Here is a 27,191-nt window from a genome sequence, read left to right as displayed (position 1 = left end):
AATTTTTAAATTTATGGGTGAACTTTTAGCCAGCTGAGTAGTTGGGTTGAGTGGACATTGTGCTCACCTGCAAACCCAAGTGTTATGGGTTTAATTCCAGCCTTGGGCATGCTTGGTGTTGTGTCAACTCCATTGACTGGCTCCTGGGACATAGCTGATGGCAAGCCAAGAGTGGTTTGGAGGGGCCATGGAAAAAAGAGAGAGAAAAAAAAGAATTGTTAATTTGATTGATTGATGAGATTTTATGACTTGTGAAAATGACCTCTCACAAGGCTATTAGGTGTGTCTGTAATTACATATTTTTAAAACTAATGAAACGAGAAGAAAATTAGGCATGGATTAGAATAGAATTTATTAAAGGTTAAAATATGATATATGTTCATGAGTTAGCATTAGGAGAGAAAGGACTACTTAAACATTATTATTATTTCAAAAATGGTCAAAATTCTTTCTGGTGATTCTAGTGTTAATAGTGTAGAGGTGATTGTTTTTGGTATTAATCAATAAAAAATATAGTCATTTATTGTTACTATTTTTAGATCTCCATGCATGTTGGTGATTATTTCCTAAAACTGCATATTAGAATGAATCAACCCAAAAAATATTATTCTGATCATATTAACAAATTAACCTAATTAAATTATTTTTATTATCTTCGTAGATAACACATGTTGAAGGTTTTATTTGAATATTAAACTCCAGTGTTATTATATTATAAGTAAAATTGAACTCTCCCAGTGTCTTCAGCTAGAATGTTATTTCACCATACATTCACAAAATCCCTCCCTGTGGACAATCACCTTGACATGGTGGAAGGACTTGTATGTTCTGAATACTCCTAGAGCTGTGCTGGTGGAAGCAATGACAATTATTCCTTATAGGGTCATTCTTGACAGATAAGTCAAGTCAGGGGTTCAAGTCAGATGAAAGGGTCACTCTTGAGATAGGTCAAAAGGTTCGAGTCAGATGAAAGGTAGTCCATGCAGCATATGTTCCTCAGTGAGGCAACTGCAAAGGTGTCTCATCCAGTGGCCAACATGCTACCTCTGACTGACTCTGAGTTACTCGCTGACTTTTAATCATTTGTTTAAAAAACTGCATTTTTCAGTTTCATCATGATAATCAACCCTTTAGCTGCGGTTTACTTGCTGGAATTCTACTCACAGGAGCAAAAAATGGGGGGTATTGTGTCTCTGTAACATTTATTACTCCAGATATTATAACATAATGTAAAGAATCTAGATTCTTTGTGTATTTAATGCAAAAATTTTTTAAATTTATTTTGTCTAGCATAATTTTTATAAAATGTCAAAGTATGATAGCGCACCACAGACAGGGTGAAAGGGTACATTCACAGCAGTGAAAGGGTTAATTCATATATACAGAATAATAGAATTGGGATTGTGGATACCTTTAAATTTACTCTAGAGTAACTCGTTTAGGACAAGGTCCATTTTCACGGTACACTGGAGATACTAAGAGCTTTGACATTTATTATTAAATATCATGATCAGTGAGATCAAGTACCTTGTTCAATTCTAAGACAGTATTTCAGCAGTAAGAAGTTTTTCATTTAGGCCATGAGGAATAAGATTATCTGTTCAAAGGATGCTGAATAAGTAGATTTTCCAGTCTTAAAACCATATTCGTCGGCTAATGATTCAAATAAATGTGGAATAAGTTTTCCGGTTAATTTTGAACATACTGTTACAAAGGTATTGTTCTATGGTTACCAGCAATCTTATAAGAGCCTTTTTATGAAATGAGATCACATTATAGAACATTTTAGAGGAAATGAGAAATGACCGGGAGAAAAAGACTATACCAGCCAAGGGTCATGCAATGAAATGAAATGTCGTTTTTAACACAGGCATATGGGTGCTATCAAGCCCTTCAGAAATTTTTTTTCAAAAGAATTGGAAGTTTTCATTATCTCAAAAGGATTGGTTGGGAAGAGGAACATAGAATTAAGTATGTGGTTTAGGGTAGCATTAGGTAAGGGTTTATTTGAGGGAATTTTATATTTATAAAGAAATGAGTATTAAACATGTTTGCAATTCTTACAGGTTCCTTCCTACTGGTGCCACTAAAATTTATTGGAGCTGGGTTGAATTGCTGATGAAAGGTTCTGGTTAAGCATAGAATATTTCATGTTGATTTAATTAGATTATTAGAGCTCAATATAATTTTCTATGTTAGACTTCATAGTATCACAAAATAGGGCTTTTAAATAGATGTGGATCATGACATTTACACTGAAAGTGGGGTTCACAGATATGTTTGTACATTTTTATGAGCTCAGGCAAATACTCTTAAATTTATTACCTGAATTTCTTTGCTTGACCTTTCTAACTGGAAAAACAGAATTGAAGTACATTGCAGAAACATAAAAGTTATTGAATTTTGTATCAAGGTATCATCCCATTATTATTGTGCCAAGGTCATTGAGAATTCCGACGGTGAATCACTACAAAAAATTCTCTTAGTATGTAAGTTAGGGCTAGGAAGATTTAAAGGTGAAATTTCCTAAACTAATAGATATATTCGAACCAAATTGATAGGCCAGTATTGATGGTCTTGCACAATAGGTTTAAGATTGGTAGGTCAGAGAAAAATTAATCCAAAAAAGACTGACAATTAGGGGTTGCTCCAATGGGATCCACATTGACAACATGTAGACCAGGGATCCCAGAAGGGATGAGCAAGTTAAGAAAATCAAACTTCAATTAGGAAGTCTTCCAAGACATTAATGTTCAAATCCCAGAGCATTATTTTGCCATCTGCACGTCTGAATAATGAATATATAATAGCATAGTTTAACACCGGCAAAAAATCATCAAAATTTCCTCAAGGAGGCCGGTTGATGGATGAAACAGAAAAAGTTTGGTGACTTATTTTCAATTAAGCAGCCGAGCACCCACAAAGCTTCCCGACTGAACAATCAATAGTTAAACGAATCGTATTAATCTCAGGTCGGCAATTCCATGAATCGCCACTACATTTGAACTGCTGCCGGTAATGATGGGGAACCAAATGGAAACCTTCTAAGGCACAAGTAGACATTTCGTCGGCAAATGAACAATATTTAGCAAGAACAAACACTTCAACTCCAAGGTCATTCAATAGCAGCTCAAGCTGGTATTTACTCCTTAGAAATTGTATGTAAATGAAAGGAACTGAATGGATACACATCTTAATTTACTAAAGCGATTATCACCTAAAACAGAACATTGGGATACACCTTATTACCGTTTGACTACGTCTACGAATTCGTATGACCGCCTTTACGGGCGCACACGCGGCATCTTGATTTGGGGAGATCGTGACACTAATATTAGGGGCACAATCATCACTACTAACTGAAACATGATTTCGCATTCTCCACGAATTATGGTTCTCAGAAAGAACACCGATAGGGCCACCGAACCGCTGTTTCCTGTCCTTGCCTGATTCCCAGAAATTAAAGTTCACATAACATGAACAACTGTTGCTTGAATGAATACTGCGTGGTATTCAATATGGATTTCAGAAGTGTGTCCAAAGAAATATATAAATCAGTTCATATCGTTCGCATAATTGTGTCCATAGTGAAGTGATAAGCACTTTGTTCTCAACATCATGGACAAAGAAATCGATAGCATCGGAAGCCTCAATGGCGTGCTTTTCCTTGATTCTAAGCGTTTTGACCATTATTAAAAGGCAAATAAATTCAACATACCTGCATACCTTTTAGAGCCTCAGAATAACAATTCTTAGATTATTTGAAAATAGCGCATGTAAGATGTAGTTAGCCTCAGATAGAGCAAACGTGCTAAATATTTTTAAAATTTTCCAAATGATAAAAATCTTTCCCCTCAAATTCCCGTGTTGTAAATAATGTACAAAGGTAATGCAGATAATGCGTATCAATTAAACTTCATCATGTCATCCCTGCCTTGCTTTTCCTTTGTTTCCTTCCCGTGTTAGTTAAGGAAGATTTATATTTGCCGGTACTGGGCGATCATCGCGAACATATTGAATGGTACCGTAAGAGAAATTATCTGCTTCCAAGTTAAAAAATAAAAGTCTTTCATTAATAATCCATGACTACGCGAATCTCTCCACTGCTGCGGTTGCTATTGTATATTTTTTGTCGACCACTTGTTTTTGTTTGTATTTGTTCTCCGACTTGATGAATTATTCATGTAGCTTAACGTGAAATGGTCGTCCTGATTTCTTCATGAATTGAATATCATTTCACTGCCTCCTTGAACTTTTTGTTTAATAGCAGGTCTTACATGCCATTTCTCCACAACGATTTATTGTGCTCATGTGTTGAAACTTTTCTTCCTCAACCCTCGAGGCCAATGAAAAATGTCTCTAATGTAGCTAATTGCTCAACTTAATGATTTGTAAATTTTGTCATCATATATAGGTTGTTAATTTAGTAGACAGCCGTTTGTAACTCGGAAAAGTGGCCCTTAAATCATAAGTACTTGAATAAGTTGACATGAACATTTTCATTCCCATAGTGTATTTTCTGATTGGTGTACAGATATCATTGGAAGAAAGCAGCAATGGAACTCCTCCGGACATGTATGAAACAGTTCTTTTTCAACTCGAGAAGGAGAGCAGCTCTATTTGCAGACAACATGCTCATGATGTCCTGATCAGTCTTCGCCAATCTGTCCCTTGGGCTGTTAAGAGTAAGGGACTTTATAAATTATATATTTCTCTTTTGTTGGTGTTCACTTCTTAAGACTTCCTTTTTTGGATTGATACAATGCTCTGCTTCATATTAAAATATTTAATAATGCTATATTTACTTATTATACCTGTCACAATTTCACATTCTTTCAAGACTAATTTGGTCGATATACTTCTCATTACAGAACCAATTTTACTCCAAACTACTGCCTAAGTACATGAACTGTACCACTTGCTCTAGTTTTTTTCTCATCTGGATGATTATTTTAATATATCTAGATATTTTGCTGAAATGTTTAACTTAGCCATCCTAATTTTTAGGAATCCCATTGCTCTTTTTGTAGTAATTCTTACTCCATACTTCTTGTATTAGTCTTATAAAGCACTCAACCATAGCTGTCATCCTGTAATAGTCTTGCCATGGCTTGATCATCTTCAAACCCAACTCATAATTTCGTTGCTGCCCTCCATAATTCTCAACTCAAGTCCCCGTTTCATGAAACTCTTATCATCTTATGTAGATGTCAGTTAAAACGCTCTGACAATAATTGGTGACCCTGTCCACCATATCCCCATATTATTTCTCTCTTTGCTAACTGTTCCTGTTCCATCTGGTTCATTTACAGATGTTAAAGAGGCTGCCTATCCCTTCAGTCCATTCCAATATTTGTACTGCCATTAGCTCTCTCTGGTCTGCTTTGTTGCCCTCAAAGACATCCTGATTCTGTTTTCATTCCTATTAACTTTCTCGTTGCTGCAGTGTAACAATGTATAAAGTGTTCCCCCTTCTTTATAAACTCAACTTGATCACTACATTGATAGTTGTTTTCGACATTATGTAACCTTATACTAATGATTCTCAAAAATAATTTTGCTGCATGTGAATTAAAACCCAGTAGGACACTGCTGCATCTTTTCATTTTTGGGATAGGGATCAAAATTAATATAATAAAGCCCTCCAGCCAAATTTGTGCATCATAAATGCCAAGTAGTTGTTGAAATTATCTCTTTCTTCCATTTTCCCTAAACTCTTAGTTGATTTCTATGGGATTGTTTGGATGCATTTACTATATCCATTTTTTCATCTGTCTATTACTCATAGACCAAAGATATCCTCATCTGCTATAAATTGCTTATTTCTAAGCTGGCTTGCCTAACCTCTTTACAATATGGTTTTTCAAGGCATTCTTTATGCCTACCCTGAATCTCTTCCCACTCCATTCAACTTTCCTAACTTAATTCTAATGATTTTTATAATTTTTTTTCTTTTTTACATCCTGACGATTTTCCTCTCTTCATTTGCATAAATAGAACTACTACTTCCCCTATCCCTGGAATTTCTCTGCATACTGCTATTTACAACACATCTCCTCAACCCCTATTGGTTTCTCAACCAAATTTACTATTAAGCTCTTTTTTAAAACATTTTTCCATTTTTTCCTCCCTTCCATCCTACAAGTCATCTTTATAATGATCCCTGCCTTTTCATTCTTTTAGTCTTTATGTTTCTCAATGTTTAAAACATTTTTCTGAGTATTTCCTTTCTTTTTACTGCTGACAAAGCTTCAATATTCCAATTTCGCAATTCTCTACAACTTGTAATCATTTTCAAAATTAAACTGCGTTTCATTGCAATTAACTTATTGTCTCAATCTGCCCCTGGAAAGCTGTATAAGTTGATCATTTTTTTCTTAATGTCTAAACTTGTAATCTAGCTGGTTCACCCTAGCTTATTCCTGCATTTTCCTATTGTGCCTATGCTCATTTTGGTGTTCAAACCAGATATTTGTTAATATGAAACTTTCTTTTTCAAAAATGCACTTCTCATTTTTCATGATCTTTCCTAAACTGTAACCTCATATCCCTCCTTCCTGACTGTTTCTCCCTCTGTAAACTGCTATATTCCTGGTACCCATTTACTATCAATTGTTTCCTTCCAGGTATCCATATGGTAAATTATATCTTCAAATTTTCCAATTGTTCATAAGACAGTCTTTTCTTCCCTGTCCTAACTACACATAAGCATGTACATGTGGATAACCACTAAATTGGTTCTCTTTACCTATATCAATGAACTTCTTGTACTCAACATCTCAATATTTGCTAACCTTATCCACCAAATTGACTCCACTATGAATTGCTGTTAACTACTCCAGTAATCAATAAATAAAACAGTTTCTGGCGTCGCGTCATTCTTCATATTGTACTTAAAATTAAACCACTTAGCTTTTCCACATAAAAATGTGGGAAAGCTAAGTGGTTTAATTTTAAGTTCAACTCCAGCAATCATTGAATTCTCTCCATCTCAACTCATACAGCATATGTATACTTCCTTTATCCATGCATGATTTAATGTTTTCTAACTTGCTATTACATGTTTATGGTATAAAAAATTCAATGATGAATTCACTTGGTTTCACAAAAAGTTATAAAAATACATCAGACACCTTATTTATGTATGCTACTAAAAATGGGACCATCAAATACTTAAATTGCATCACAGGATGACTTTCAAAAATTTTCATCCAAATAGCCTCTTTTTCAAACTCAATGATTATTTCATCAGTTTTCACAGATTTAATGTGAATGTTTATACTGCCATGGTTGACCATAGTAAATGATTCAATTGGAAATATGCCTTGACCTGCATATACGAGGGTCATCCGGAAAGTAGTACCCGTTCGTGAAATAAAGACACAAAAGTAAATATTAACAAACATAAAAAATTTTATTTGAAAGAGGATACTTTAAACTACTTCTCAACATAATCTCCAAGCAAATTAAGGCATTTGTCATAACGTGTGACAAGTTTCTGTATTCCTGCTGCATAGTCCTTCGCCGCCAGCTCATTGAGATACGCGAGGGACCCATCTTGCACAAATTTTTGCATAATGCAGATGGTGTTTAACAATTTCATGAACAATTGTTCGAGAAACATTGGGAAAATGCTCACAGATGTCATCAATTGTGACGCGCCGATCGTTCCTCACGAATTCGTCAACTGAGCTCACCAGTTGGTCTGTAATGACAGACGGTCTCTCCGAACGCTCATCGTTGTGTGTGTTCCCCCTCCCCATGTTGAAGTTGCGACACCACCGCCGAACAGACGACTCGTCCATTACATTGTCTCCATACACCTCCTTTAATTGGCGATGAATATCACATGGGCGAACGTTTCTTGCATTGAGGAATTTAATCACTGCCCTCACTTCACAACTGGCGGCGTTCTCAATTTTTTTAAACATTGTAAACAATCACAGAAACAACACAGGCAATGCTAGCGTCACGCAACTTGGCTCAGAGAAGGCAGACAAGCCACTGAAGCTATCTGACCTCGTCCAGCGGCTACTCGCGTCGTCAGCACTTCATGCGGCACGAACGGGTACTACTTTCCGGATGACCCTCGTAACTACAGGATGTCAAGCAAGTCTTCCACCCTCTTGTTAATCATTGTATTTATCTGCTGTTTACGCTAATTAATAGATTCATTCAACTGCAGAAATAAGCTCTTTGTAGGAACCACCCTTTATTCAAATATGCAGAGAGTTTCCCTCAGCTCCCCACTGGGAATGTTTCAAATTATTATTATTGCTACAGGTGTTTAATTTCCTTTAACGGAAATCAAATTTCCCTGCGGTAAAAGTTTCTATTGAGAAGTTCGCCCTGACTTTATTTTAATTTGCCCCATGAATCTTTTTCATTTTTTTGATGGGATTTATTCACTGCATTCATTTTCTTAATTTATTCGAATCCATCCTTTAATCAAGATTAATATCAAATGTTTGCACACTTATGTGCTTATGCATGTGTTATTTTCATACGAGTACATTTATAGTTTATATTTCAATTTTTTTTCCTTGTTCATTCATATTATCATCTCCATCCACTCAATTACTAACAATACTTGTGATAAATCTATAGGAATTATTATAGCAGTTATCTACATTTATTTTATGGGCACAGATATTAAGATTTGACATATTAAGATTTGACATATTATGGTAACTTTAAAAGACAGTGGGTTTTAAAGAACTTAAAATATTCTTCTGCTAATTCATAGGATGCACACCCTTAATACATTGAAAAGAAATGCGACCCATTACATATATTTATGACTAATGTTTGACCAAAGTCCAATGCTTGAGGTCATTAACTGTGATCATATATGACTTCTGCAAAAACTATTTCATTAACTATTACTGTAATGAGAATTGTAAAGACTACTTGAATGGCTACTTGATTACCAATGAAAATTCAAAAGATCTGTGCCTCCTTTAACCCCTTTGGCATAAGAGTTTGCGAAACCTCAAGCCTCCTCTTCACTGGAAACTCCTTGCCCTTTGCAGGCTGATCTTTTGAAAGGGCCCTGAGTTCCTTAAGGCAATTTTAATATCCTTCTTTGAAATAAACTTCCGAGTCTTTCCCTTCAGCTTCTAGGACACTAGCTTAAAGGTGTCATTCTCTTCCACCTCTTGGACTGAAGGTCATACTAATCTGATCCAATCAGCTGTCTTCATCAGGGTGATGATCCCTTGGTCTAATTGGTGCAAACGACTGTTTGTTAATGATAAAATGAACCAAACCTCAACATTTCTCAACACCAGTGGATTTAAGTTGTGGTCATTCATTCATCATTAGCAATGCTCCAAAACACTTGAGGGCTAATAGATTTCCTGATCACCCACTCTTGAAGCTTTGATCAGTTACTGCTCCCATCTGAATTAAAGCTGAGGAACCCTGCTTGCCGCAATCACCCATTTGGTATTTCTTTCCCATTTAGCTCATTAAGTTTGGTGAGGGGTCATAAATATACCAGTTTGGTCCATCTGGAAAATATCACTGGAATTTACATTTCCTGGAGAAGTTTTAAATCAGCTGGACTTTTATTTACATTTATGACAATCTATTTAATTCCACCCAAATTTTTTTGGGGAGAGTTCCTTGGTATTTAAGGAATCACTAAAGCCAATTGAAGATAAAGAGAATTGAAAGACCTCAATGCCAGAACTTAATGTAAATGATATTGCTTTTTCTTGAACAACAATCCTGCTTAAGCTAAAGATTGTTGTTATCATGTGTTGAAACTATGCTCCAATAATTCTTCTTCACTTTCAAAGTCTTCTTCAGCTCTTTCAAATAGAAACTGCTGTTTGATTCATTTTTTCATGGATGTGAAGAATTTTTTCCAGTTGATCTTAAAATCCCAAAATAATGAGCACTATACATTTTAGTACATACTAATTTTGTGATCCTCTTCATCCAATATTTGGAGATTTTTCTGGAAATATCGATAGCTCATTTGCTTTCTTATACTTATCATTAAAGCTAAAAGTTACAAACTCATTATTTTGGGCTGAAAGTTGTGTGTGCATAGTATCTACTTCAGGATTGATTCTCATTGGTTTTTGTCCAGGCTTGAAACCAAGACCTTAATGGCCAGCTGCTTGCACTGCTTCCCAGATCATTTTCTCTTATATATGGTTTCTACTTTCATGCAAAATCATATCCACATTCTTTCCCAGTATGCCCATGTCCCTGTAAAGAAAATTTTACTCTCTCTCTGACTATCACTCTTTGCCGTAAATGTTTGAAGCAAAAGAGTTATTATTTTTCAGTTCTTAGCACTGTTTGACATTAAGTTTGAGAATCTAGATGGATAAGTTAGATATAAATTATTTTTATTCCTGGGTGTTTTGGTTTGAAACTCAATGGACACACTGAGGAGATTAGCATGCTCATATCAATAGTACTAACAGTGGTCATCTTGAATACTATCTCATTGGTAGAATACTTGGCTATCACGGCAATAATTTGCCTCAACAATAAGGCTCATAGCCATCTAGGCAATCTTATCAAACTTAGATATTCATATAGTATTTTATGTTTCACATTGACCACCTTTGAATATCACAATTAAAAAAAAACTTATCTTTGGATATTTGAGGGTGTAGTGAAAATCAAAATGTTTGCATTTATATTTTATAAATGTAAATAGATATTACTTTTCTGTGTGAGTAATTATTATTTATATGAATTTCACAGGAAAATATTGTTTCACATACTGATTATTTACTCCTGATAGGGTGTTTAAATTGTGGTGGTATTTACTTGCATCACTTATGTCATGTGATGTAATTACCACAGGAATGGATACAAGTTCTGACTTCATCTTTCTAATTTTATCTTGCACGGTATTGGTAAGATGGCCCCAGAAAAAGTCCAGTTCAAGCACAGAGGGCTGATTCAAGCAGGTTCCTGGTCTGCGACCTCACATGGTGTTTAACCAATCAATAATTAAAATTCCTCCGTCATCCAGTGTTTTTCTTGAGCCTGAAAGATGACATCTTTTGGGAACACCTTTCCTTTCGGGATTGTTTTTCTTTTTAAGATAAGAAATGGTGGCAACTTGCGACTATCAGATGTAGCAGCCAACATCACCATCACTTGTAGTTTTTCATACCCTGCTGTCTTCAGAAGAACATTTTTGGCCCCTTTTCTCTCAAGCATGTAATTTGGTGACATATCTCAGTAAATTACAGTCTCGTCTGCATTAGCCATCTGCCCCAGCATGAAATTCCCTTCCTTTCGAAGATCAAATGCATGTTTTTGGTAAGACACCAATTTGTGTTTGAAGTCTGCCAGAAGCTACTGACAAATCGATCTTTGCCACTGCAATTCTGGCCCTGTTCGTCGCATGAATCGTTCTGCCCATCCTCGACTGGCCTGATATTGTGTGCGAGGGATGCCCAAAGATCTTGCTTTGTTGTTGGCTTCCTTTCGCTTTAGGTCATAGCTTAAAAAAAGCCTGCCTTTCTGCCTCGTCGAAAAATTCCAACACTGCTACGTCTACTTCAGGGAATCTTCCATTTTTTTGGCCCAGTGAACTTCTTTTGCGAAGACTTGCATGCAAAAATAGAGGTCTTTTTCTGACACCATAGTCTTAAACTACCCTCATTCACACCAAATCTTGCAGCTACTCTTCTGGTCCTATTTTCTTCCATGAACAATATAACTAGCCTTTTGAACTTCATGGTGTACAATTCTCGCTGACCCACGCCAGGTCTTTACCAATGCCCCTTTGCCCAAATATGCCCCTTTAAACTCAAACTATGCTGCATGTTAGAATTGGCTGTTACCTTTTTTTGGTTTTAGGGTGTTAAAAATTGGGTGTGTCTTGCATTCACAGGCATCTTAGATTCGAACCAATATAGGTTCGAAGTAACATACACCATACTGAGAGGGGTGGCATGTGCCAGCAGCTTTCAGAGTGGAAAGTGTGAGAGAAGGGTAGAGCTGGGGAGGTTGCCTCTCGGCCTGAATTGGCATGTTTAGATTTGCTGATGTGGCAATGAAATATACTCCCCTCGATGGGCAGCATTCTAATTTTGGACTTGTCCAAACCAAAACCAGTCACTGTCTATGATGAATAGCTTAGTTTACCTTTCAACCTATCGTCCTGTTCACTTTTAATTCCATCTTCATGTAGCATCATTGACCAGGTTAACACGGAGGACTCTACCTATCTTTTAACATATCTTGCCATTATTATATATAGTTGAATATGACATGGTTATTGATCATTGGAAAGTTATTGACCATCCAGGAATAATCACTGCATTGACAAGCTTCCATAATAAATTTCATGCCATGATGATATTTTATTTTTACTTATTTGCTATTCAAAAAATTTACAGTGTATGACTCTGGAGGAAAATTCCCAAGAGGCATTATCACAAGTGTTTCACATCATGCTGGAAACTACTATGATTGCACTGATGTAGAAAGGACTTCTAAGAAAGCCGTTACTTTCCAAGGGCAGTACTGTGTTGTACCTTTGGAAATATATGAAGGAGAATCCACCAATGAAGCAAAGCCCCGTAGTGCTTGTGATAAATGTTCCTCCAATGAAGACCAGAAGCAGAAATTCCAGAACTCATCGCAGCTGACAATAATGGTAATGTTTTATCAGGATAAAAATAATTTTTAGAGATCACTATTTCACAGTTCAATATAATGGACTCACTAGACTCACCAATAGAATTGAACATAGGGAACAAGCAGGATGTATTTGTTTGTTTCATGGATTTTAAGGTGTTCAAAAGAGTAAATTAGGTAGAAATAATGAGTGGATTGCAGAAAATAGGATTAGATTGGTTGGATAGTGAACTTATCTAAAATCTGTGCATGTCTCAGACTGCTGAGACATGTGCAGATCTGATATTATATATCAAGAGTTGGGATGGGAAGTGCTAGGCAGGGGTTTGAGGTGGTGATATGACCACTATCACAGTTTCTTATCCATGTATAAGTGGAGGTAATGATAAGGTAGGTATGGGAAATGTTGGAGACAGGAGTGAAAGTTGGTGGGGAAACCATAAAATCAATTAGATTTATTGGTGATTAAGCTCTAGTTAGCCAGTCAACCAAGGGATTACAATCATTTTTGAGAAAATCAGTTTTATTGGTATGGGATGAGAATTAATGACTAAGATTATGAGTTTTTCAAGAAGGTGGAGGGTTAGGTTAAATGTTAACATTGGAGAGTAAAACTTAAGAGCTGGTACTTATAACAGTTTACTTATCTTGGAATTGTTTTGCAACAAGATGGTCCCTTAGGCAAAGAAACTTTTACCAGGAGGAAGGAATTGACAACAAGGACGTTGCGTAAGGATCTTAAGAAAAAACTTTTAAATGTAATTAGGAATGGAAACATGGTTGTTGAAGCAGAGTTTGACAGTAGGTTGTTAGAGTTGTTTACTTGAGATGTGGGCGTGGAGAAGGATGGAAAAAGTAAAATGGGGAAAAGGGAAACAAATGAAGTACTAGGGATGGTGGGGGAGGATGAGGGTTGTTTGGGAGAAATCAAATGAGGCAGGAAAGGTGAGGATAGAGTATTTATAAGTGATGGGATGTTGAAGAATGTGATTGAGGGGAAAGCATTAGGTAATTGAGGAAGGGGCCACAAAAGAATGTGAATTTCCATTGGTCTTGTTGTTAGTATTATGTGTGCTCTCACCACACCTTTTAAACCAACTTCCAGGTTGATTGCAGTAATTAGGCTTATGAATAAAACCTGCATTCTTTAAACCAATTGTAATCAGTAATCACATTGTTAAAATTATACAAATGTGGTTTGGTCCTTTCACTTAAATGTTATCAACGGTGAACCTACTCCGTTGTTCACCCAATCCAGTACTCTCATTGGCCTAGTGATCAGCAAACTTCTTGTATCCTGTTTCTCCTCAGCTTTTGACCACCCTACCCTTAATGCAACCATAAACATTGAAATACTTCAACCAAATCACCCTCAGTTTAGGCCTTGGTAAAATCATGCTTAGCCAGCAATGAATTCTTTCCAGTTATCCTTGCAATGAAATTACTCATGCAGTCTATAGGGCAGCGTTTTTGCATAGTGAATTGAAATCATTGTGGATTTTTACTTTTCTCGATTACTACTGGAGGTAACTTATAGGACATTATTTTATCCACAGTAGAGAGATGCTGATCATAAGTGAACCTTAGTCTTACTTTTTTCGGATATAATTTTCACTGAAGAATTTTTATTTAATATTCTCCAAAAGAGAACTAAAATCATTTCAGTAACATTGTGGAATTCCATGGAAAACTGAAATATTCCCTGGAAATCATGTAAAACTCTGGGAATCACTTAATAATTGAGAAAAAGACACTCAGCAAAGGGATATTATTTCTTTGGGACATTCTCATCCAAAAACCTAATCTGGGGTTGGCCCAGCGTCTTCCATGAGATCCTTCATAACTTAGAACTACCCCAAACCAGGTTACCTCCTCCACATTTTTTTGGCCATCTCAGTTATGCCTCCGGAACATTATGAAGTGGTCTCCAAAGTTGTACTCCTATGTCCTGAAGCCTGATGGCATACTGAGACAGAGACAGCAGGAAACCTTTTTCCTGTCATTCCCCTTATTCATTTATTTATTATTTCACCTTATTATTTTATTATGGCAAAATATAAGATATGCCATATAATAAAACAAAAAAATGTATACATACATGGCTATAATAACAAATAAATGGTTACAGCTTGTCATGACTAAGCATCCTTGACAAAAAATACTCATTTAAGTCATTAAAAACAACTCTTTATCAAAAAACATTTAAACATCTGATATGAGTTGCTATCTTTCATGCCTCCTGGTTAATGATTGTAAAATATTATGCCAGTATGAAGGGGTTCTCTTTGAAACAAAGAAGTGGAATGCTGTATTATATGCACATTCTTTCTTTGTCTTGTGGTGCAACAATGGATACTCTCCTCTAGTTAAGAGTAATTAGTAAATGTATGGAAGGCAACAATATACAAATCTGGGCAGTGTATTGTGGTGTTATGCCTGAAAGTGGTTTTTTAGGTTATCTGTATACTCTTCCACAAATCATTAAGATATGCATTGATGTGTGAATGAAAGTCTATTGTGCATTTGTCGAGTTAGAAGAGGCCATGTGAAAGAGGAAATAGAAGAAAGTCACTTTGGGGTTAGAGGGAATAAGCTGGGTATAAGCAGATTCTAATGCTATAAAATCAATATATGATGTGTAAAATTGAATGAAACCTTTGAAAACTGGTTTGGAATGAAGCAGAGGATGAAACAAGAATGTAATGTAATGCCACCATGAGTATTCAGATTGTTGATGGGTGTGTAAGAGGTGGGTGCTTGAATCAAACGCGTTTAAGGATAATGGGTGCGTTTTAGGCTTCAATGAAGTAACAGTATTGAGATGAAATTTAGACTATTAAAATTAGATAATTAAATTCTCAATTTATTAAACTGAGTTTAAATGCATAAAAATTGAAGATAATTTTGGTTGCTAGAGAGAATGTGAAGGATAACTGCATAGTGAATCTAAACGGAAAATTATAGAATAAGTTAATGATTTTGCATATTTTGGCTGAATATTTGTGACAGATTGAATAGATGAAAACATTAAAAGACCTGAATATGCCAGCAGATAGGTTATTCATAGGATGTGGTGACTATAATAAAAACATGAAAGTTGGCTTAGGGCATAAAAAAATGGTACTGTATAAAAGTTTGGTTCTCCCCATATCTCTCAATGGAAGTGACACTTGGGTGTTTCAGGACATGTATAAATGTTAACCATATGCAGTGGGCATGGGGTGATTGAGGAGTGTTTGTAGTGGAAATATGAGAGATATGTTGAAGACTTAGTCAGTCCTGAAAGATATGAATTGGATACACTAATAAGAGACATGTATGACAGAAGCTATGCTGGTTTGGTCATGTTGTAAGAATGAGGATGAGAGTACAGTCACTGAATAGATAATGAGAAAATATTAAGTGGTTTGAGAGGAAGGGGTAGCCCAAGAAAGCCATGAATGTATGGGGTCAAAAATATTCTTGAGGTAAGAAATATGATACGTTTTAGGAACAGATGAGCATGAATGAATGTGATGAAAAGGGTGAAAGAAATGTGCTAGGATAGGGCAATAAAGAGGAAATTGGTGAATGAGAGTCCCCTTTTGAAACTTAAAACAAGGCTTTTTTGGCTGTGCCTACCCTGAAAGAGGATGACAGAAAGGGTTCCTACTCGTATATGAGTATCTCAGGAATGTGCTTCAAAGTATATTTTGTATGGGCAATTCGTTTGTCCACAAATCATACTAGGATTCCTGAACTGTGATTTCATACACACATATATTAACTTTATAAAATTTGCAGACCAATGAGTTAATGTTTGTTGATGCCTATGATCCACCACTGACATGCCATTTTTAATTAATGAATTTATTTAATGACTTTATTGGGGCGAGATTGAGACTTTATAGTCCCTTCTACCACCTAACCCCTACATAATACGTTGAAGACTATTATGTAGGGGTTAGGTGGTAGAAGACATATTATGTAGACAAACATCCAAACCTAGATGGAGGAAAACCCACGTAGGCAGGAATCAAACCCACGACCTCTGAGTTGGCAGGTGAGGATGGTACTCCGCTGCCACCAAAGCCAGCTGAATTTAACATTCATACATGGAGAATTAAGAATGCACAGGAAATTTGGTAATGAAAAAACGATGCTTAGTGAACTCATTTAAAAAAATATACCTGTACATTTTTAATCAGTTGTGTCTGATTATATCTTTCTGACTTTATCTGAACCTTATGTATTTTTACATAGATTTTTAGTTTTAACCATATTCATGTAATTCATATTTCTGTTGCAACATGAATTTCATTTCATTGATGTGCTTTTAGCTAATTAAATTTTTTTACCACATAGGTAAATATCCCTTTTTAGTCGTGTGCAAGGTGAATGATTTTAAACTTTGAAAATTCTGCATTATAATACATATCCCTTGTCATTTTATAGGGGAATCATTTGTGGATGGATCAGCAGAAAATTTTTTGGGCACTATGCATTCCATCTACTTGCTGTCACATTGATCTTAGGATAGCTATGAACAAAGTGCTTGCTGATTTAAATACCAGGAAAAATTTGCTTATATCTGCAACTATAAAGGACATAGACTGTTCAACTCAGCAGAAGGAAACAAGATCTATGCATGGAGATATTTTCTTGTAAGTTTAAATATGTTATGCATGACTTTGCCCATGGCTTAAGGGGACTTGAAAACAAATGTATTTTTCTGGCTTGAGCAAATGCAAATTCAAAGCAAAGTATTTACCGACTCAATTGGCTTCTTTTGATAAGAATTCACCTGTTGACTCAAATTTCCCTGGATTGAATCTCACCATTGACATAGATGTGGGTTTCCATATTTTTACTCTTGTCTTAGGAATTGTCAGAGCATTTAAAATTACCACTTTAGACATTTGTTGAAACTGAAAGTTCATCTATCCTTGAAAAACATTTTCTAAAATAATATACCACAGGGAAACACAAATAATATAATATGGCTATTAACTTATTTATCCCACATTGTTCTGTCTTTTTGAAGGGTTGATTTATGAAGTCATTCTGCCATTTTGTAGCTTTATATTTTGCTCTTTGTTGGCCTTATATATGTATGTAGCTCAGGTGAGGAAAAAATCATCCATGATACCCTTTTCCTTTTACTCTTCTCATCAAATTGTTAATATTTGCTTATGCGGTTGCTATTCCTTTAATTGCATTTTGTCTACCTTTTTCCTGTAGCCAGCTGATTTGCACAGTTGGTAGATTTTACTTCTAATCTCGTACTTATTTGGAATGTACTATTTAAAAAATGATTTTACTTTGAGGAGCATGATTATTTCATATATAGAGAGCTAGGTATTTATGAAATCTGTAAAATCTGGCAAAGTTCTCATTTGTCAAGGAAGTTCTCATCTTCCAAAGACTGTCATAATTGTTTGTCATGACCCCTGATTGGCTCATTCTCATTAATTGTGAAATGTAAAAATCAAAGTAAATGGAGGAATCTAATGCACATGATAGCATTGCAACAGAAATTAGAGAACAACTGTTCTAATCATGGCCAGTAGTCTTTCAGCTATTCTCAGATTTCATGTCCCATTTGAATACTGTTGGGCAGAATTGTACGCACTTCAAGGAAGTCAGATTCAGTAAAGAGGATTCATCCTCTTGTCTCTGAAAAAACTAGGAGTAGTACTCATTAGTTTATTCTACTCTCAGAGGTATGAATGACTGCTTTTAAATAGAGAGAAAATATTGCCATGGGCTTGAAATGGATTTAGGGGCTTCTTCCATTGTCAGATATTTTTCGCCTCCTGCAAAATGGGAAGAATATTAGCAAACTTAGTTCTCCAGATTTTTCACCGATTCCCTTGCCTGATGAGATCAGTTTACAGGGCAGAATAACAATTGATAATTTTATCATCTTCATTGGAGGCATCACTCTCTTCAAGTAACATGAATGTATGTCTGCGAGAAGTTAATTTGAAACATCGGTCTCTGAAAATTTCTATTTATGACTCATTGATGAGAAAGAAAGGTTTTACGATAAATAAAAGATGCGGCGAAAATATAAAAATATGCAGGTATAAGGAGAGTCTTCATCAACTTATAAAATTGAATTTGATTCCATTTAGCTCATTGAACTATTTCAAGAGCCCACTAATTATCATGTGGATGGGTAAATAAAAGCTGGGCAGAGTATTAATTTGAGCGCTACATCTAAGTCAAATGATATTCACATTGACTCATTTTTTCTTGGGTGGGCCCAAGTCTGCATAGCTGTTCATTGAAAAGAGCACACTTTTCTGAGCAATATGTAATTGGGTGTAAACGATCTCACTTGCCTGTGGGTGAAAGAGTGGGAAATGGCCTCCCTCCCTTCCACTCTCCCTGGCCCTCTCTATCCTCTTTATTCCCTATAAATAAATGAAAGGACTAACTTTGTAGTTCCACACGAAAACGATTTATTCACACGACCCAGGTTTCGAAGTAAAACTTCATCATCAGGTGAGCTCTCTACATTTGCAGCCCTTCTTATATATACAGCCAGGGCGGGGGTGGGGTGGAGATAATCAGGAAGGTTTGGGAGGGGTAAAGTCAGGATTGGTTTGCGTGCCGGAGGGGAGGGCAGTTTGGCGTCCCCTCCGCGATGTTGGTGGAATGTGGAGCGGGAGGGAGAGAGTAGTGAAATTGCCTTTGAAAAAAGAACCACCATTGATCGGAAATTAGTGACCCTCATGGAGGATAGCAAATCCGTTTCTAATGATAAATCGTCTGGATCACCTGTCGGTGCAAATAATCACTTTGGACAAAAAGTCATCAACCTATCAGAGCACAATTTTAAGCCAATGAAATAAGCTTGCTTGAAAAAGGGTTAAAGTACGTTCCAAAAATTCCAGTCTCGATGAAGGACGTAAAAAACTTTGCCGTAGACTGCGAAATAGCCCTCCAAAGAGAAAATATAGGGGTAAAACATATTGTCGCTCAGGAAATGAGAGGTCAACTACAAAAAGTTTTTAAAACTAAAAGACAATTTCCGGAGTTTGACGCAGTTAATTCTATCAAGAGCAGCCTTAAATTAGAAAAGCTGATTATTCAAAAAGCAGATAAAGGCAACGCGGTGGTGATAATGAAAAAGGACGATTATTTTGAGAAATGCAATACATTTATCGAAGAGCACAAGATTCAAGAACTGAAATCAGACCCAACCACCAAGTTTCAACAAGAGTGCAAAAATTCGTTAAAATCATGTTCAATATTATTTAAGTGGCATGATGTAGAAAAGCTAACCCAAATGAATCCTTCAGCACCCCGGTTCTTTGGGTTACCCAAGATTCACAAACCGGGATTTCCGATTAGACCCGTGATTTCTAACGTAACAGCCCCCAACCACCTGTTAGCGAGAAGAGTAAACGACATATTTAGAGAGCATTCAAAATTTGAAGCAAAATACGGTGTGCGTAATTACATTGACTTCATCAACCGTGTTTCCAAAGTGACTATCCCCAACAAGTGCTTCCTAGTGTCCTTCGATGTATCCAACCTCTTCACCAGTGTGCCGCCTAAAGAAGCTATAGACATTGCAGAAACCAAACTTATCCAGAATTCTGTGCCTTACCCAGTTATCTGTGAACTAATCCAACTGCTACAGACATGTGCTTCGCAAAATTATTTTAAATTCAACGGAAAATATTTCAAACAGCCCAATGGCCTAGCTATGGGTTGCCCTCTATCACCGATTCTGGCCGACATTTACATGAACCATTTCGAAAAGAACTTGTTCTCCTCGTGTAACGAACTAACAAATAATGTGTTGTGTTGGTATCGATATGTGGACGATGTGTTTTGTGTGTGGAGAGGCTCCAAAAGGCAAATTCAGCTATTTCTTACACATTTAAATTCTTTGAACGAAAACCTAAAATTCACCTGTGAAGTAGAAGAAAATAATACACTGAATTTTCTTGATTTAAAAATTTCAAAATTAAACAACCGGCTTGATTTCTCTATCTTTCGGAAAAACTCATACACAGATCAAGTTATCCATTTCAAGTCAAGACATTGCTTCTCGCAAAAATTCTCCGCCTTCCATTCAATGATACACCGGTTGGTGAACGTCCCAATGTCGCAAAACAACGTCAAAAAAGAACTTAACACGATTAAATTGATTGCAAGAAACAACGGCTACGATGAGGAGCTAGTAGAGAAACTATACCGCAAAAAACTTAATAAAATGGCATTGAAAGATATTTACAGTACTGAACCGCCACAGGACCCCGCAGCCAAGTGGCGCAGAATCCTTTATTTAGACGATTTTTCACAAAAAGTATGTCAGAAACTTCCAAAATGTAGAATTAAGATAGCCCATTATAACAAATCAAGCCTCAGGGGCCTGCTCTCCCACACAAAGGACAGAATCCCATATAAGGAAAGAGTGGAGTATATAAGCTAAAGTGCGATTGCGGGGCAATATACATCGGACAGACAGGGAGGAAATTCCAAGAACGAGTGAAGGAGCATCAAGCATGTGCAAGAAATAAAAAGATGAACTCTCAATTCGCAAAGCATTTGATTGATAATAACCATAAAAGTGATTTTGATTTCGAAATTTTACATGTTGAAAGCAAAGGTATAGATTAGACGCCTTAGAACATTTAGAAATTTTAAATAGTGTTTGTTTAAATGAAAATATTGTTAACGAATTTCTGTATGCCTCCCACTCTCCCCTCCTTAAAGTCCCAATCCTCACGGTGGCTGATGACACCCCCCCCTCCCCTTCATCTAACCCTCTCTAATCCGCTGACTCACGAGAGCTCTACAATGTAGACTTCTCCCTCCCGCTCCACATTCCACCAACATCGCGGAGGGGACGCCAAACTGCCCTCCCCTCCGGCACGCAAACCAATCCTGACTTTACCCCTCCCAAACCTTCCTGATTATCTCCACCCCACCCCCGCCCTGGCTGTATATATAAGAAGGGCTGCAAATGTAGAGAGCTCACCTGATGATGAAGTTTTACTTCGAAACCTGGGTCGTGTGAATAAATCGTTTTCGTGTGGAACTACAAAGTTAGTCCTTTCATTTATTTATAATGAATCGGTTCCATAAAGTTACGCCAGAAACCATTAATTATACTCTTTATTCCCTTCCAGATTGCTCCCTTTAAATAAGCATGTATTTGGTGCCTCCCCTTTCATTTGAAATTGACTTGACCAGTGCCTCCCTGACTCAACCCCAGTGCACAGTGAAGCTAATGAGTGCCCAACTGCTTCTTCAGAACAGAATATACCTGGTGAAGTGGGAAAATGTTTGCTAATAATACATAATATTGAGTAGTTGAGTTGAGTTTTAGGGGAGGTGACGGACAGCTGAGGTAATTTGTGCCATTAGGGATGGACATGAAAGGATGAAGGGTGGGGAGAAACCCAGCTTTGGCATTAGTCTACTCTTAATGAAAGGTGCCAGATAGTCTGGGGCTTAACATCCCATCAGATGGACAGTGTTCTCACTCAAAGTGCCCTCCACAAAGCACCTCAAGTAGGGATCGGGATACCAATGAAAAATATCTGCTGCAACAGGGATTCGAACCAGGGCCCTCTGGGTGGGAAGCAAGGATATTAGCCACCACACCATCCTGATCCCCACATAATTGAGAGTGGGGAATTTCTAGGGGGTGGCTCCATTACAAGAGAAATGCTTGAGGGAGTTATTCTGTCTAGGGAAAATAGTTCAGATGTCATCATGAACCCCTGGCATCTTCATGGAAGGCATCCTAGATGTCTAAAATTAAGATGTAGCCCAAGTACCCCTCTCAGCCAACAGGACCCGCCTTTTGGTGAAAATAATAGTTCCCTTTTATCCTATAGAGGTGCTCTGCAAACTCTTTCTTTTCAATTCCCACAACTTCTTCTCCCATGAATTCTCAATACTTTCAATTTGTTAAATCTGAAATGGCTAACCAGTAGCCTATTATCTCTACCTAGGAACACACTTGGGTTTTCTTTCATGAACAGTATTCTTCTCTATTTTTGTTTCTGTACTAATATGTAGTCTATGAATGACTTTTATTGTGGCTAATATATTTGAACAGGGAAGTGAGTGTCACGAGACACAAAAATGAGGCATATGAAAGCATGTATACACCTGAGAGGCATAGAGGTGAAGAATTACATAGGAATGCCAAGGTTAAATCATGAGAACCAGTGATGGAAGATGTCAGAAGTATAAAAGAATGAAACGGTAGGAATATCACAATATATCTCGAAAAGCTGGTACAAGCCAATCCTTGGGTTGATAAGTTACAATGATGGAGAATTTGATGGTAGGATTATTCATCCACAGCATCTTCCTAGACCATACTCATGTTATTGATTTTGTTGACTCATATCCTTGAACTATTAAAATGTTAATGGCAAGGAATGATCCCGATTTGTTCAAGGTGTAGTTTGCACATTTTTATAGTTTGATTTGAATTATATAAATATTTTATTTTACCTACTATAATAAAATAATGTCATCTTGCGAATCATAACACTAATAATATCAGTGTACTTGAACATACTCCATTATCCAACAGCTTCATCATTGCTTGCCTCTGCTTCATCTGCATGGCAAGCACAATATATGATTGGTATATCCAGCAAAATGGTACTACTAGTGGATGCAAGAGACCAGGTAAGCCACCAAATTATCTTTGGGAATTGAAAATTATGCACAAGTAATTAATGATTGAAAAATGTCCCTTTTATTTAAATGACTGATTTTTTTTATTTTTAAGGGCTTCTTGCAAATACTTTCCTCAGTTTTTCATTGAAAAAAAACTATGATGAACTGGTACATGAGCCCTCAAAGTCTGATGGCATGAGAGTTCTCTATGGGTTACGTGTCATCTCGGCCATATTTATTATGGCATTCCACCGGATGTTGTTAACTAATTTCACATATTTAATAAATCCTGACTTCATGATATTGGTAAGATAAATCATATATGGCATGCATGAAAATAAATCTATTTTGCTAAAAGACTTATGATATTTCAAATTTCTAACTAACATAATTATTTTCAATTTAAAATATATCAATGCAGTGGAACAACTTTTACATTGTGGTAAAATGAATGTAATAACAATGAGACCCTGTACACAAGTTTGTGAAGAGGAACGAGAAAAGTAATGCAAACTGTGGCAATGACACATGTGTGTGAAACATCAGATTATTTATCCCAATTTATTTGGGAATGCATTATACAGGTTAGAGTGTTAATAATTGGCCAACAGTTGTCTTTCATAAGTAACTTGCTCGGAAAGCTTGTGCATTTGGAGGAACTTGAAGGAGCTGCTGCCTGGAGTAGTGTGAACACTTGAATTTACATAATGTTTTCCGTCCACACTCAGATCTTCATTTGAATCAATGCAGTAAGAACCTCAAATTTATGTTTCTGGGCCCAGATTTTACATAAAATCCCACAGTATCTTGGAAATGAGGAACTGATTTTTATTGACTTTTCTTTGAAGTTTCATATATATTGGCAATTTTTTATGTAAATATTACTTATTTGACCTTATTTATATTCTTTTTTTATGAGTAAATCATATAAGATAGTGTATGTTAAACAATTTTTGAAGTTACCATCTAAAAAATTGTTGCTGTGGCAACCTGAACTGTTCAAAATGTAATGTTCGTTTTTCGCTTTGAGTGAATTTAAAAAAAAATCAAAACATTTTTTCGATTACCATTACCATGAGAACTATTCAATTTGGAAAACATGAAAGTTGGCTTAAAATATTTTTCCCCATTATGTCAATTTCGCAGAATACCTAGATTTTACTTACTGCTTCACTGATTCCTTCAAAAACATATGTTCATATATCATTGTACTTTGAATCTTTGGCATTGCTATGAAGGTGGTGTGTGTGCCTGCTGTGTAGATGTATAAAGGATGGAAATGAGTGAAGTATTTCTTAACTCTTTTAACAATTAAAATATAGCCTTATTTCTCATCAAGCTCAACTGCTAGGATTGGAGTTGGATGAAATGTGATGATCTTGAAATACTGTCCATGCTGCTTGGGCAACAGGCAGGATACTCAAAACATCCATGCTTTAAATGTGAACATGGCAATGGAAAAAAGGCTCAAACTTGGATTAAAAAGCAATGGAATAGAAGGACTACCTGAAAACACAGTTGATAAAAATGTCATTTGAGGAAGTTGGTTAAACCAAATATTGTCCTCCTACCTCCTCTTAAAGTCTGATCAGAACTCTGGAACAGTTTTTGAAAGCTTTACTAAAGGATGAAGAATGTTTCAAGTACCTGTGAGCAATGTTTCGAGATTATCAGAGGCTAAGTTGAATAAAGCCATTTTTGTTGGCCAGGCTTTTGGAAACTCATGAAGGACAAAGATGTTGAAAATAATATGACAAATATGTTGGAATAAACCCATGGGATACCTTCAAAGTGGTGAAAGAGTTCTCGGGGATGTGTAATGATTCCAACCATAAAGGAATAGTGATTCAGATATCAGATCCACAACCTCAGTTGTTGATGCACCTGAAAATTAATTTACCTTGAATCACTACTACTAAGAAATGATGGGAAATATGATAAAAAGTTCAAAGAACTGGGTTATTCAGTGAATTTAAAGGTTTATTTATTTTTTTTTGAGAATCTTGTGGCAAACAGTGCGGAAGAAGATGAAGAATGATCCTACCTGGACATAAAGGAATTATTACAGTGGTATCACGGAAGATAGAATGTCAGCATGATATCAGACTGCTGCTGGCTGTTGTGAAGAGATGATCTAGAAGCTGAATTAAATAAATGTACCAAAAGAAAGGAAGGAGGGGAAAAGATAAAGGCATTACTGGGACATGTCAGCGTGATGAAGGTTTATAGTTTTTTTTCTGTTGTCCACTGGGTGTGTATGAAATTAGTTTTTTAAACAGAAATATTTTGAAAATAAACTTGAAGTCTCTCTTAAATTAATTTAAAATGCCATTTTTTGCATATTGATTTCGTAAAAATCCCTTTGATCAAGGAGAAAAGTGTAGAAATTTTTGAAATCAGTCCAGCAGATGCCTTTTAAATCACTCAAAATCCATCTTTTGCTAACCTTAATTTCATAGATCTTGCCAGGAAAAAAATAAGAAGGAATCTGATGAACACAGAAGTAGGAAATATTTAAATGAGATTTTTATTCCACTTTAATGATAGCCTGCAGTTCATTTTAAAAATATTCATATACCCACTGGTAAAATGTGAATTTTAATCGTGACATCATAAAAATCGTGGTGAAAATCTTTTAGAATTGTTATCAAGAGCTGTTGCTCCTTGGACTTAGGGAAGGATGGTCAATTTGAGAACTTTAGCAGCCTTGTTAACTCTCACAGGGGTTCATTGTTGAATAAAAAAAATCCATCAGAACAGCAATGAAACATGTTCACAACTCTTCCTAATAATTGGGAAAGGGATTAATCTAGTATCCTCTTGAGGCTGGAGCATGATGCATTGCCAGAGCTTACTCTTGGGGCTGAATGTTCAATCCAGTCAAATTTTTTGCTTAGCTCACAATCACTTAAAGTGAGAAATATTTTAATTTTAAGGAATATGTTTGTATTCTGTCACTTTCTACTTGCAGAATAGGAACAAACTTAGCATTATGTTTCTCAGAAGTGGTGAAATGGCTGTGGATACATTCTTTGCCATCAGTGCCTTCCTTCACATGTATAGTATGCTAAGGCAGCAAGGGAAATTTTCTTTTCTGAAGCATATGTTCAAGCGCTATATGAGGTGAGAATAATGTTGTAAAATACATACTATATGCATGTCTGGAAATAGTTTCCATTCGCTGGAATTTTAAAAGGTTAACTGTGTAATGATATGGTGGTCAAAGAGCTTTTCATTTTCTGGGATAAAATAAATTATGTCATGTGGGAATTGGAATACGTATTATTAATAGTATCAATTTGAATATTAGTTATATTAGCTAAGTATGCAGCTGAAATGAAATTTTGAATCCAACATCAACTTTGTATGACTTCCAATTTGTCCTTGAAAAAAAAATTAAATTGGTTTTTTAAATAATTTTTTTAATGGTATTTTGGGATAAACTGTCTGCAAGATAGTTTGGCTGGAAATCCTAGTAGAGTAAGTTCTTGCCTTAAGATGGTTGACAATATGGCGAATTTGTTTTGCTATATGCTTTGCAAATAATCTTGCTATTCACTTCATGATTGAAAAATCACATCATTTTAAAATTATTATCTTATGGGATTTTTATCAAAGTAATAAAGAACAGGAATAATAATAGTAAATAGTAGGAGCATAGAGCACTGGGTCACTAATGCGGGACCTTAGTTTCATTCCTGGGGATGCCTCTGGGCACCCTCAGCTTCACTCAGGCTATGTGATGTGTTGAATACCAGATCTTTCTGTGAAACCATATGTGGTACATGGAAAGGGACTGGCCTTCTACCCTGAGATGTGAATTTCACCCTCCAGTGGGCTTCGTACTAGGTGAGATAGCTCTACCTTCCCTATTGAAATCACCTTTGGGTTGATAACCGTGGAATATATTGATTGAGAAATCAATG

General features: G+C 36.1%; 1 protein-coding gene across 1 annotated transcript; it reads left to right on the top strand.

Annotated features, from left to right (window-relative positions):
* The first annotated feature begins 84 nt into the window (after nucleotides 1-84).
* On the top strand, nucleotides 85-23,963 carry LOC139696633 (nose resistant to fluoxetine protein 6-like). The gene is made up of 7 exons (XM_071595445.1): nucleotides 85-160; nucleotides 4,512-4,685; nucleotides 12,381-12,640; nucleotides 17,056-17,264; nucleotides 23,177-23,274; nucleotides 23,378-23,571; nucleotides 23,850-23,963. Exons 1-7 carry the CDS (start codon nucleotides 85-87, stop codon nucleotides 23,961-23,963), a joined length of 1,125 nt encoding a protein of 374 aa, XP_071451546.1.
* Nucleotides 23,964-27,191: the final 3,228 nt, after the last annotated feature.

Source organism: Hetaerina americana, unplaced genomic scaffold, assembly GCF_022747635.1.
Source record: "Hetaerina americana unplaced genomic scaffold, ioHetAmer1.1.p SCAF_1, whole genome shotgun sequence".
Classification (NCBI taxonomy): Eukaryota; Metazoa; Arthropoda; class Insecta; order Odonata; family Calopterygidae; genus Hetaerina; species Hetaerina americana.
The sequence above is the reverse complement of the archived record's forward strand: the minus strand, read 5'-3'. Positions and strand labels throughout refer to the sequence as shown.